Source organism: Triturus cristatus, chromosome 5_2 (assembly GCF_964204655.1).
Source record: "Triturus cristatus chromosome 5_2, aTriCri1.1, whole genome shotgun sequence".
Lineage (NCBI taxonomy): Eukaryota > Metazoa > Chordata > Amphibia > Caudata > Salamandridae > Triturus > Triturus cristatus.
In genome coordinates, this window is record NC_140588.1 from 561,538,569 (window position 1) to 561,551,533 (window position 12,965).

The window sequence follows — 12,965 nt, forward strand, 5'->3', positions numbered from 1 at the left end:
AACCTCTTCCAAAAACCTAGCGCACTGGTCCAAATTTAAAATCTATGACGATCCCTCTGTATCGAGAATTATTGCCTCCTTAAAACCGAACAATCACTTTAATGATCCTCTCCCCTCTAACTGCCTAGCTGCCGCCTCCAAGGCTATCATCCCTTCCTGGACATCAATAATCAACGCCTCCCTCCTACAGGGCTCAATTCCTGATTTGCTCAAGGCTGTCCAAGTTGTCCCCATCCTAAAAAAAAACACGCTGGACCCTGCCTCCGCTGAGAACTATAGACCCATATCCAACATCCCACTTCTTGCCAAACTTCTAGAAAAATTTGTGCAACAGCAGCTAAGCCTGCACATCAACAACTTTCACCTGCTAGTTGACTTTCAATCAGGTTTCAGACCTGGACACAGCACGGAAACCACCCTCCTCCACATTGTGGACGACGCCCTCCAAACCCGAGACCTTGGCAAAACCTCTCTCCTAATCCCTCTAGACCTTTCCTCTGCCTTTGATACGGTTAACCACAAAATTCTCCTTGCACGCCTCAAACTCAGGATGCGGTTGGATGGCACCGTTCTTGAATGGTTTAGATCCTTCCTCCAAAACCGCTCACAGAGAGTCCTCATCAACGGTGATCTATCCGCCCCCTCTCCGGTTTCTGTTGGAGTCCCCAAGGATCAACCCTCTCCCCTACCCTCTTCAACCTTTACCTTGAACCTCTCACCGAGGTGCTTCGTGCCGCCAACATCTCCTACCTTATGTACGTCGACGATACACAGGTCTACATAAAAATCTCTTCCCCTGAGGACATTTTCTCTCTAAATGAGGCTCTAAAGCTGACAGTCCATTGGCTCACCGCCAACCAGCTTGAACACAACACAAACAAAACGGAATTCCTTCTGATCTCCCCACCCAAACCCAATCCAGACATCCAGGAATGGATCAAGACCATCACTGCTCTAAACTGCCCTCCTACCATTGTTGACTCTGTGAAATCCCTGGGAATAACCCTTGACGGCAGCCTGAATATGCATGGCCATATAAACTCGATGGCCAAAACGGCTAGATTCCAACTGAGCTACCTAAGAAACCTAAAACACCCTCCTCGATGTTTCCAACCTTAAAATAGCAACCCAGGCCCTAGTAATTTCCAGGCTTGAATATGGATGCTCTACTCTTGCAGGGCTACCCAAGAACTCTCTGGCCCCATTGAAAGCCTGCCTCAACACCGCCGCCAGACTCATAACGGGTTTAAAAAAATTTGACCACATCTCTCCCCACCTCAAAGCTCTGAACTGGCTTCCCCTGGAGGCCAGAATACAATTTAAACTGGCTTGCATTACTCACAAAGCTCTGTACTCGTATTCACCTACATTTGTCACACAAAAACTTGTGATATCTGGACGTGCCAGAAACTCCCGATTTGCCAAAAACCGCTTCCGGAAGAAAAAAACCTACAATCGAGCCTTCTCTGGGGCCGCTCAAAGAATCTGGAACTCTATTCCACCCTCCATCAGAAGACTTCCGTCCTTGTCACACTTTAAGAAAGAGACCAAAACCTTCTTAATAGGAAAATACCTCATCCAATGAATACTTTACAATCACCTCATAGACTTGTTCCACTCTCCAACTCGGCATTATGCACGGCCTCCACGGATTACACATTTTCCTGCACTCCTGGGCATCCCCCCAAGAGCTGCGACTGCGTGCCTTCTTCTATATTATAACTACCTGCTTTAATTTTTATTCCACATGTAGCTTGGACCTTAGACGGCGGGTACCTCCTGTATAAGGTAGTCTTCTTGTATTTTTTATCTATCTTCTTTAATTATTTCTCCCACTTGTAGCTTGGACTTTAGTCTGCATGCTCCTCCCTTATAATGTATCCCTATCCCTCCCAATCTGATCCCTCCCATCCTTATGTTTTGTATTCGTCCCTCTAAATCCTGTAAAGCGCTCTGATACCCTCACGGGTCTGGTTCGTGCTCTATAAAACTATAAAGTAAATAAAATAAATAACTTCACTTCACACCACTCACTCTATGCTACACCACTGTACGCAACTCTCCAACTCTCCAAGCCACTCCGTAACACTCCTCTCTACTCTACTCCACTTTACAACAATCCACTTCACTCAAATCTATGCCACTAACCTTTATCCATCATGAACAGCAGCTATGCTAGTGCATAACAACGCTAAAACATATTGGCGAAGCCAATAGCTCTAGCAAAGGCGAGACCTATTGGCTTTGCCAATGCTTGTTAAGTTTTAACTCGTTCCGGACCACATGGTAAAAGCATGTCCTGCTTGCCATCATATGCGTGATTCCTTTAAATACAGCCACGTCCGTTGCCGCATGTGGATTATTGCAGCTTCATCGGCACGTTGAGGAGTTCCGGTTTGGCGTCCTGCAGACCCGAGCCGAGATCAGAAAAAGACCACCGTAGGTCTTTCTGCCTAGCTAAATCATCATTGAGCCTTCGCGCAGGTTTCTCCTGGGCAGGCAGCTCCGTCCCTGCAATCCTTGAAGGCTTTTGATAGAACAAACTCTTGCGTGATGCTTTGATTTGAACTTTCCTGCTAGGAAACACGCTCTCGCTTTATTGATCACTGTAGATGTTTTTCCCCCTTTAAGAAGTCTCTACAACTACGCGACAAGGAAAAATACACTTTTGCTTACTTGATAAGATCATTGTGCATTTATTTTTAGCCTTGAACAGTCATCCTTGAGCATTTAGTCTTGTCAATAAGTAATCTCCGCTTCTGAGTCTGAATAGGCAATGAGGCTTCCACATTTGTGATTGCAAAGACTGATGCATTAGTAATTGTGAGTTTAAAGAGCTTTATTGAAGCAAGTAGGAATATGATACAACAATATAACAACTGTTATATAGAAATAGCAGGAAAGAGCAACAAGCAGACTATGCATTGTAGAGGAATGAACAGCTTAGGATAACTAGCAATGTTAAAACAAATTATTCCAAAAATTAAAGGCAATAATGAAAAGTTGCGCCTTAAAACAAAATAGCATTTTACATTTTTTAGAAAAAGGAAAGAGAGAAAAGGAAAAAGAAAAGAAAGAAAGAAAAAGGAAAAGAGAAGAGAAGAGAAAGACGGACAAAGAAAAGAAGAAAAATAAAGTAATATCCTTATCTAAAGTGATATTTAAAATTACCTCAATACAGTTAACAAAAACATTTGTTTCATGGAGGCAGGGTTAGAACCAAGCATTGACTTATGTGGAGTGGTCCTTATTCCGTAGCGCAGATGTGGATATTTAGTTGGTGAGTGGGGACCAGAATGCTTCCTTTCAGATAAGTTGAAGAGACGTGCTGACAAAAGCTCTATCCAGTCTGTGATGGTAACAAAGAAGGTTCCACCAAGCAGCGAAAGAGACCTTAGTGGCATCTTTCCAATTAGAAGTAATTACCTGAAAGGCAATAGCAATTAGCAGATCCACAAACTTGGCCAATCCACGCAAACCAAACCATTTAGTAGAATTACTCCCCAGTAATATGGAGTTAATGTCAAAAGGAAATTTTATAGAACAAATAGAGGAGATTGACTCACATACTTTAATCCAAAAGCACGAGATGCTAGGACAAAGAAAAAAGGAGTGCATTAATGTGCCGGGGTTATATTGACAAGACCAGCAATTTGGGGATAGATCCGAGCCATACTTGGAGAGAGGCAAGGGAGTTAAAAATAATCTTTGATAAAAATAAATAAGGGTCTGAGTGGTGCTTGCATTACATGAGGTATGAAGTAAACGTGCCCAAATAGAGTTCCAAGTGTGAATAGAGAGGGTACGTTGCAATTCTGATTCCCATAAATTTCAACCTTACTCTTAGAACGGTTATGAGAGGAGAAATGGAGATATTTGTAAATATGAGAGGCCCGGGTTAAGGGAGAGGTGGGTAAAGGTTCTAACGTTGGGTCTGAAGAAGAGGGGGAAGATTCAGAAAGGAGTGAGAACTGATTGGTTAAGAACAACCTCAAAGAGTCATATCTAAGTAGTGAGGAAACAGGTAAGCCGAACTTAGATTGAACCTTGGCAGAGGAAAGAAAAAGCGAACCCTTTATTAAGTGTTTGACCAGGAAGATCCCCCTTTCGGCCAATTTTTTCCAAAAAATAGTACGATCTGACAATTTAATAAATTTGTTATGCCACAGAGGTGAGTCTAAAAATATCTGCAGAGGAGTATGGGATTTGCGCTTGATTGGATGATAGGTAGAAATAAAGTTAGAAATTGTCGGATAATTAAAGGAACGAGGAGAATGAGTAAAATTAGCTAACAAAGAAAAAGGGAAAGGGTGAAAAAAAGATTCCTCCAATTTGTGCCAGACCGAAGTGGAAGTTCCCTCTGAGGAGGATAAATATGGCAGCATTTGATGAATTAAAAAGGAGGAGTGATAATGTCGGAAATTGGGAAGTGATCACCCCCTCGATCTTTGGGAGCAGACAAGCAAATTAAAGAAATGCGGGCTTTCCGACCGTTCCAGAGAAATTGATTCAAAACCCCATTAAGGGTCTTAACATTTTTTAATGGAAGTCTCACGGGTAACATAGATAAATAAAAATTAATAACAGGGAGCAGCAGCATCTTAATTGTGTCCAATCTACACCACCATGATAATAAAAGTGGAGACCATTTACCTATCATAGTATTTACTTTTAAAAGAACCTCCTCTAGATTAAGTTGAATTGTTTTTGCTAAAGTCAGATCCTTAAAACATACTGTTTAAAAAATATTTATTTAACGGAAGCACTTCTGATTTAGAATTTTTTTATTTGTACCTGGATAAGGAGGCATAAGAAGAAAGAAGATCTGAGAAAGCTGGTAAAGAGGTAGAGGGATCCGAAATATATAACATAATGTCGTCCGTATAAGCAGTAAATTTGATTTCAATGGTCTTATGTTTGAAGCCTCGGAAGATGGGAGAGTGACGCAAACAATGAAGAAATGGTTCAAGAGAAGGAATAAAAAGCAAGGGAGAAAGAGGACATCCCTGTCGGGTACCTCGTTTTAAAGGAAAATAAGAAGACTGAGAGCCATTAGCAAAAACAGAAGTAGTGGGGGAAGAATATAACAGATTAATGAGGGACAGAATAGGAGGGCCAAAACCATGCCAATTAAGGGCACGAATCATAAAAAGCCAGTGATTGCGATCGAAAGCTTTCTCCGCGTCAAGGGTTATGGCCGCAGCAGGAGAGGAGCTCTTAGATGCTAAATGAATAATATCAAGAAAAGTTATGGAATTATCAGCTATGGTCCTCCCCTTGACAGAACCCGTTTGCTCAGAGCCAATCAGCTCCAGAAGTACCTGATTAATAGGAAGTGCTAATACCTTGGCAACATTTTTACAATCTAAGTTGATCAATGATATGGGGTGGTAATTAGCACATAGGGAAGGATCTTTATCTTTTTGGGGGATTAAACGGATCATAGCCTCAAGAAAAGAACCACGAGCCTCACTGTGGAAAGAAAAGAATTGAAAAAGGGATAAAAGATGGGGCAGAAGGATATGGGAAAAGCAACGGTAAAATTCAGCCGTAAAGCCATCTGGGCCAGGGGCCTTATCTTTGGGTAGCTTGGATAGAGAAGACTTAATCTCAGAAAGGGATATATCGTTATCTAAAACAGAGCAATTAGGAAGAGGGGAAGAGCGAGGAAGCAATGAATCAAAAAAGGAATACAATGCATTGTCAGAAGGAGAAGATTCAGGTGTAGATAGGGTCTTATAGAAATCTGTAAAACATCGCAATATCTCCTCATCCTTAAAGTGATGAACGCCACAGTGATCAGTAATTTTGATTATTCTAGACCTTTGGGACTTAATCTTCAGATGGTTAGCCAATAGTTTACCCGCTCTATTGCGGCCACCATAGAATTTGGAATTGATTTTTAATAGTGTCCCAGAAGCTTCCTCCGTGGACTTCCTATTAAAATCTAATTTTGCTTGGACCAAATTCTTGAGCGTTTCAGCATTGTTGGAAGAAAAATATGCGTGCTCCAGTTTCTTAATGGAAGATAACATAGAGGCAGCCTCCCTACAAAATTGTTTCTTTTTACTAGCCACATAATCGATAATGAAACCTCTGGCGGTCGCCTTGAAAGTATCCCATATGATATGAAAGGGCATTTCTGGACTGGCATTGAGGAGGAAAAATTCGGAAACAAAGTCCTTAAAGCGACAAGTAAATGAGGAATCTTTAAGAAGGTAATTGTTAAAGCACCAACGACGAGATTTGGAAGGTAAGGAAGGAAGATCTAAGTTGAGAAGGACAGGGGCATGATCGGAAATCAAAATAGAGCCGATCTCAGTGTGCAATAGATTGGGAAGAAGATGTGGACTTAGGAAAATATAGTCAATTCTGGACGTAGAATTATGGGTCGGGGAATGAAAAGTGAATTCTAAAACGTCAGGGTTAAGTACTCTCCACGCGTCGACCAAGCTTCGTGAGAGAATTGTATGAGCAAAGGTCTTTTGCATTTTATTAGGAATGTATCTAGAAGAGGATTTTCTGTCTGTAAACGGGTCAATAACTTGATTGCAATCACCCCCCACTATGAGATTAGAGTCAGAGCATGAGTGAAGAGTATGTGACATGGATTGCCAGAATTGAGAGTCTATACCTGTGGGGCCGTAAATGTTAAGAGGAGAAATGTGGGCTCCGTTAATAAGAGTATGGAGAAGATGCCAAAGTCCTTCAGCATCTTTTTCTTTGCTTTCTACAGCAAGGGAAAGGGACTTATGAAATAATATGACCACTCCATTTTTCCTGTCTTTAGACACACAGTTTTTTAAGGGAGTTAACATCTTTGTCATTAAGGTGCGTTTCTTGTAACAGTGTAATTTTACATTGTAACTTGGAGAGATGTGTAGGTACTCGCTGTTTCTTAACAGGGTTACGTAACCCCTTTACATTCCATGAAATAATTTGAACATTATCAGTCATGAAAAGGTGAAAAGGACATTAATCAATAGCATAAGCATTACAAAATTGAAAAGAATCAAATAATCAATGAGATAGCAATCAAATTCAACAGGATAATAGCATTGAAGCAAAAACAGATAAGAATAAAAAAGGATATGATGGTAAAAATGAGTGAGAAATACAAAAAGGGGAAGGAAAATAGGAGGAAAAGAAAATACTAACAGAGAAATAGGCGCAGGGCCCGAGGGCAAAGAAAAGAAAGTAGAAAAAACGGAGACTTGAAGAACAGCGTTAGATAGCAACAAATGCATTGTAAAATTGAAAAAACTGAGATTAAAAAAGAAAAACAAGTAAACAATCAAAATACAGAATTGAATCAAAAAACACCATGAATTTTTGAATTTATGAAAAACAAATAGAAAAATCAATATGCAAAGTTGTAAAAGACAGTATATCGAGAAATGAAGTAAGTATGGAAATAAATGCAGAACAGAAGGGGAAGAAAGAAAGCAAGAAAGAAAGAGATGAAAAAATAAGGAAAAAAAGAATAGGAAGAAAAGGGATGAAAAGATAAAGAAAGAAAAGTTGACAGGTAGCCAGGAGGCTACAGTCAAGAATGACGGAATACACATCCAAAGGGAAGATAAACAGGTGGAGGTTGAGAGCCGCGAGGGATAGACAGACGGCAGAACCAGCAAAGAGACCAGACGACGAAAGGAACAGATAGAGCAAGAGTAGAGAAGAGAAACATAGGAAGAGGAGCAAACACATAGAAAAAGTGAAACACACAACGATATAAATGAGAAACAATTCTGTATGTTGACAGAGGCAACAAATGGGCAGATGGTGATGGAAGGGGAAAAGGAAAACTTACAGAGCAATGAAGACAACCGTAGACAGTGAGGGCGATACGGGAGGGTAAGGGAAAGGAAACATCAGGGAAATGAATCTAAACTGAGAGGTGAGCACCTGTAAAGAAAAACAAAGGAAAAACGCAAGGAGTGATGAGAAATGACCAACTATAGGTGGTGAACAGAATACAGCAGTCGACAATGAAACAACAAACTACAATCACAGTAACAGGAGGAAGATAAGGTATTTGCAACATATTAATGAAAAAGGGAGAACGTAACCATTTTAAAATAATACAGGAAAAAGCAGTGCTCAAGATCCCCCAAAGTCCATCTCCTCTACCTTATGATGAGATATAAATTGACGCAGGTCTTCAGGGCGATCGAAAGAGTAAGAGCGGTCTTTGTAGGTGACCTTGAAGAAGCAGGGATGCACCAGGCCATATCTGGCATTAATTGCTCGAAGGGCCGGACGAAGAGAGAGGAATTCCTTGCGACGAGCAACAGTTGCGCGGGCCACATCTTGGGAGAGGAAGATTTTTGGACCAGACCATAACATCTGCTTTCTGAGTTTAGCAGCGGAGAGGACCATTAATAATTCGGTATATTCCAAAAATAGAACAAATAATTGATGAAGTGTATGGAGAACCTCCAGAGGGTGGACCGATGCGATGAGCACATTGCAGATTGAGGTGAGTGCCATCCTTAAGACCAACAATCTTGGGAATGTGAGTTTTCAAAAAGGCAAGCATGTCCGATCCTTCATTTCCCTCAGGAATACCATAGATGCGAAGGTTGTTGCGCCTATTGCGATTTTCCAAGTCCTCTGTCTGCGCTTTGAGAAGAGCAATTTCTTTAGACATGGCTGCCACTTGAGGGATCGCATCTTGGATGTCGCTGATTCTTTGTTCCACTTCAGAAACCCTGGATTCTAGGTTAGACCATTTCTCCTCAAGCCTTTGAATGGCGGCATTAGTGTCTATGACAAAAGGCTTCATAAGTTTTAGTTCTTCCATAACTTCCTCCATAGTGACCGGAAGTGATGATTTAGCAGGAGAATTAGGTTCCTTCTTGTGGCGTTTGGAAGAGGCAGCCACAGTAGAGTCTTTGCGCAGGGATGACATTGTTGTAGATGTATTTTTTGGAACAAGTGAAGGAAAAGGATTCATGGAGATATAAATAAACCAAGAATACACTGGCGAAAAGGAAGATGGAGTTATATAAGTTGTCCATACAACCAGCCAGAAGGAGAGGTGCAATAAGGCCGTGCCGTAAAAACAATAATGACAGCAGGACCTCAGGAGAATAGATCAAACCAGACAGGTAAAGAGGATCTCAAATGCAAAAATACCCAGTCGCAAAAGGAAAAAGAAAAGCAGCTACCTGAGCCCCCGCGCCCGCTCCCCCAATGCAGCAGTTCCATGACACGGTGAAATCCGGGAAACGGCTCCGAACAGCGAGTCTGCTCCATTCGCGACGCGGAGCCTCATCTGGATGCGGCCATCTTGCTGGCGGCTCAAGCCACGCCCCCATGCATTAATAATTGTAAAGGCTCGTTTATCAGTGAGTGCAATGATTAATTGGACGATGCGCAAGGAATCATTGAGACTTTTGATAGCAAATGTATTTGGATTATTGCTGGTTTCCATTTTGAAGTAACAAGAAGATTTACTATGAAAGCACCCTAGCAAGTGAGCACTAATCCAAAGGAGCAATTATATTGTTTGAATAACACAGGATCTGAATTGCAAAAAACCTGAAAACATTCTAGAAACTTGAGAACATTCTATTCAGGAAAAGTCTGTGATTACGTAACAATAATGATTATACAATAAACCATCATTCCTTTTCAGGTAATTATTATTTGCCCTTGTTATCACTTATCATATGACTGTGTAGAGAGAAATTCTAAATCTAAGGTGTTTAACGGATTTGCTCATCTGTTAAAGATCTCCCTCTCCGCAATACCCTTCCTAAAACCATTCCCCTCTTCTGGCCACTCTGATCCTCTGTTGAATTGACCTCAGAGTCTGAGCTGCTGGAAGGTGGGCCTCTTAATAGTACTGCTCCTGAGGAACAATAACCTGGCAATTTTGATCTTAGATAATTCTTCAGAATTTCAGCAATAATCAAGACCCGGGCATTAGTACTGAATCCACCTGTTTGGAAGATCCTGAGTTCATTAAAGAAAATCTTGATTACGGTTGTTTGTTCTGCTATGGTAGTCCTGCTTGATCTATCAGCTGCCTTTGATACTGTCTCACATTCGCTTGGATTTGGATAGGGTCAGAATGGCTGGTATTCAAGGTCAGGCTTATGCCTGGCTAAAATCCTTCCATGAGGGCAGATCTCAGGTCATGTATCTCCCTTCATTTACATCTACTTCATAATTACTTGGTTATGGAGTTCCACATGCTCAGCCTTGAGGCTTGCTCTATTTAATTCCTCCCTGGACTTCTGGCCAAGTTAATTATATACTGGGTCATTCAAGTAATTTAGGGGCATATGTATCAAACTCCCCTTTAGCGAATCTCAAATTGCGAGAATTTGCGATTCGCAAAATCAGATTCGCTAAACGGGATGTATAAAATTAATCGCTAATCATTTGCGATTACTTAAATATCGCAAATAATTCGCAGAATCCCGTATTGCGATTTCTTAATAGCGAAATTCGCTAAATAAGAAATCGCAAAAACGGGAATCTGCAAGCCTGGTGCAGGCTGATGACATCACAAACAGGAAACTGTAGTGATTGCCTGCACCTGCTCACCTGAGCCACACCCAGAGGCTGCTTGTGGAGTGTGAGGAGGCTTTCCTGGAGACAGCAACCAGCAATGGATCCCAAACAAAACCAGCAGGGCAAAGATGCAGAAAAAAGAAAGAGAAAACACAAGTTTTCAGAAAAGGAGCAGGAGGTCCTCATTGAGGAGATGGTCTGCAGCCATGAGCTCCTGTTTGGGAAGAAGGCACTCAAAGTCCCAGAGGCCAGGAAGAGGAAAATCTGGCTGGAAATACAGAGCAAGGTGAATGCTGTTGGAGTCACCACACGCACCATCGAGGAGCTGCGCAAGCGGTGGTATGATATGCGCCAGAGGTCCAAGGAGAGGGTGGCAGCCAGACTCAAGGATGCCAGTCAGACTGGAGGAGGACCATCCACTGCAGAGCAGCCAACCCCCCATGAGGAGCTTGTGGAGTCAACCCTCCTGCCTGAGAGCGTTGGTGGTGTGGCTGCAATCGACAGCTCCGACCCCTCATCCAGCAGACAAGGTAAGATGCATGCCAAATCACCCTGCACTCCTCCCCATCCCTTGCACACTCCCCCAAATGCGCATAGTTAACTCCCAACATGCCAATCCAGCCCAGGTCTTACAGCACACCCAGCAATGCAACATGGTACTCGTAGTACTGTGTCTGACTGTGTGTCCATGACACCATCACAAGTAAATGCAACATATGTGTTTTGGGGATCATTGAATAGAAATGTGTCAGAGATTAGCCGTCAAAGATTTGTAACTTTATTGAGTGCCACATGCAGACAGTAACACAAACTCATATAGTCCCCTTTACATCCACAGCACACGCCATGCCACAAGAAGACAGCGCTGAGGGAGAGGAGCCTGCAGACCCTGCGGACTCCAGCGATGAGACAGAGCAGCAGCCAATTCAGCGCAGGAAGCGCGCACATGTGCCCCCACTGCCTCCATTTGAGGATGAAGTCCCAGCAACAGGCGATGACACCGACAGGAGAGAGGGGAGTCAGGGTGTGACAGACATGCCCCGTCATGACGCACCAACACCAAGGCAAAGGGAACAGGCCATTTCCAGGTCAAGGCCCAGGAGCAGCACTGCAACAGAAGGAGAAGGCACCGTGTTCTCCGGCTTGGAACAGTGCATGTTGCAGGAACAGCGCCTGCAAAGCAAGGCAATGCGGTCAATGAGTCGCCAGCTAGGCCGCCTACATCAGGACAATCGCAGCATGGTAGCGGCAATACGAGAGCTCTGTGCCACTTTGAGGGACACCCAAGCTGCCAATGACAGGGCTGGACGACGTGCCAATGCACGGCTACACAATTACACCAAGGCAGTCAACCGCCTCTGCACCACCACCAGCGCACTCACACGCAGAAGCGTAACCATGCAGGTGGACATGGCACATTGCTGCCAGGACATAGCGCGAGGGCTGGCGCAGGTGACCACTGCTGTGGAACAGCTGCAGACAGCCAATGCAGGTGGCAGCGCACTAATGGCCTCTGCTGAGAGTGAGGACACATCGAGTCGCAGCAGCATCACTCCAACCTTGCCAGGTGAAAGACGCCGCAGTGGCAGACAGGTAGCAGGCCAAGGGCGCACCATGGGGGTCAACCACCCTGGACGGCACCGACGGAGGTGATCATCTGCGGGGACACTGACTGCAACACGGGTGCATTAACCCGCAAAAGGCTGTTTGCCCTATTTCTTGTGCCTTCTCTGCACTGTGTGTACAACATGTGCTGGGGACAATTGCAATTTCTTTCATGTTAAGTGTGATTAAACACTTGACACATCATCAGGCTTTGTAGTCTCATTTCCTCTACACTCACCTAAAAGTAGTTTTGTGTGATCTCAGTCCGTCTCTGGCGTCCAGCAGCTGCCCCAACTCCTGGTGCTGGTCTGGCAGGGGGAGCAGGGCGCTCGTCATCCGAAGTGTCTGTATCGGTCACATCAATTGTGGTGCCTTTCCTCATTGCCATGTTATGTAGCATTGCACAGCTTGACACGATTTTACAGCAGGTCTCAGGGCTGTATTGCAGTGCGCCTCCACTCTTATGCAGGCACCGGAAGCGGCTCTTCAGGATTCCGAAGGTTCGCTCAATTACACAGCGTGTAGATCTGTGTGCCCTGTTGTAGCTCCTCTCACTTGCATTTGCAGGATCCAGGTATGGGGTCAGGATGAAGTCGCGCACTGCATAGGCACTGTCACCTGCATGGTAAAAAACACAATAGGTGAGTCAATGTCCCCCCCCTCAACTGATGTAGTGGATGTATTGATGTGTGCAATGTATTTACCGAGCAGGTACCCCTCCCCAAACTCTCCAGCACTCAGACGTCTGTGTATTCCGCTGTGTCGGAAGATGAAGGAGTCATGTGTACTGCCGGGGTATTTGGCTACGATGTCGGTGATGTGATACTTAGCGTTGC

General features: G+C 43.5%; 1 protein-coding gene across 1 annotated transcript; it reads left to right on the forward strand.

Moving 5' to 3' along the window:
- The first annotated feature begins 10,621 nt into the window (after positions 1-10,621).
- On the forward strand, positions 10,622-12,178 carry LOC146825637 (uncharacterized). Its single transcript, XM_085606409.1, has 2 exons — positions 10,622-11,054; positions 11,363-12,178. Exons 1-2 carry the CDS (start codon positions 10,622-10,624, stop codon positions 12,175-12,177), a joined length of 1,248 nt encoding a protein of 415 aa, XP_085462535.1. The 3' UTR covers position 12,178.
- Positions 12,179-12,965: the final 787 nt, after the last annotated feature.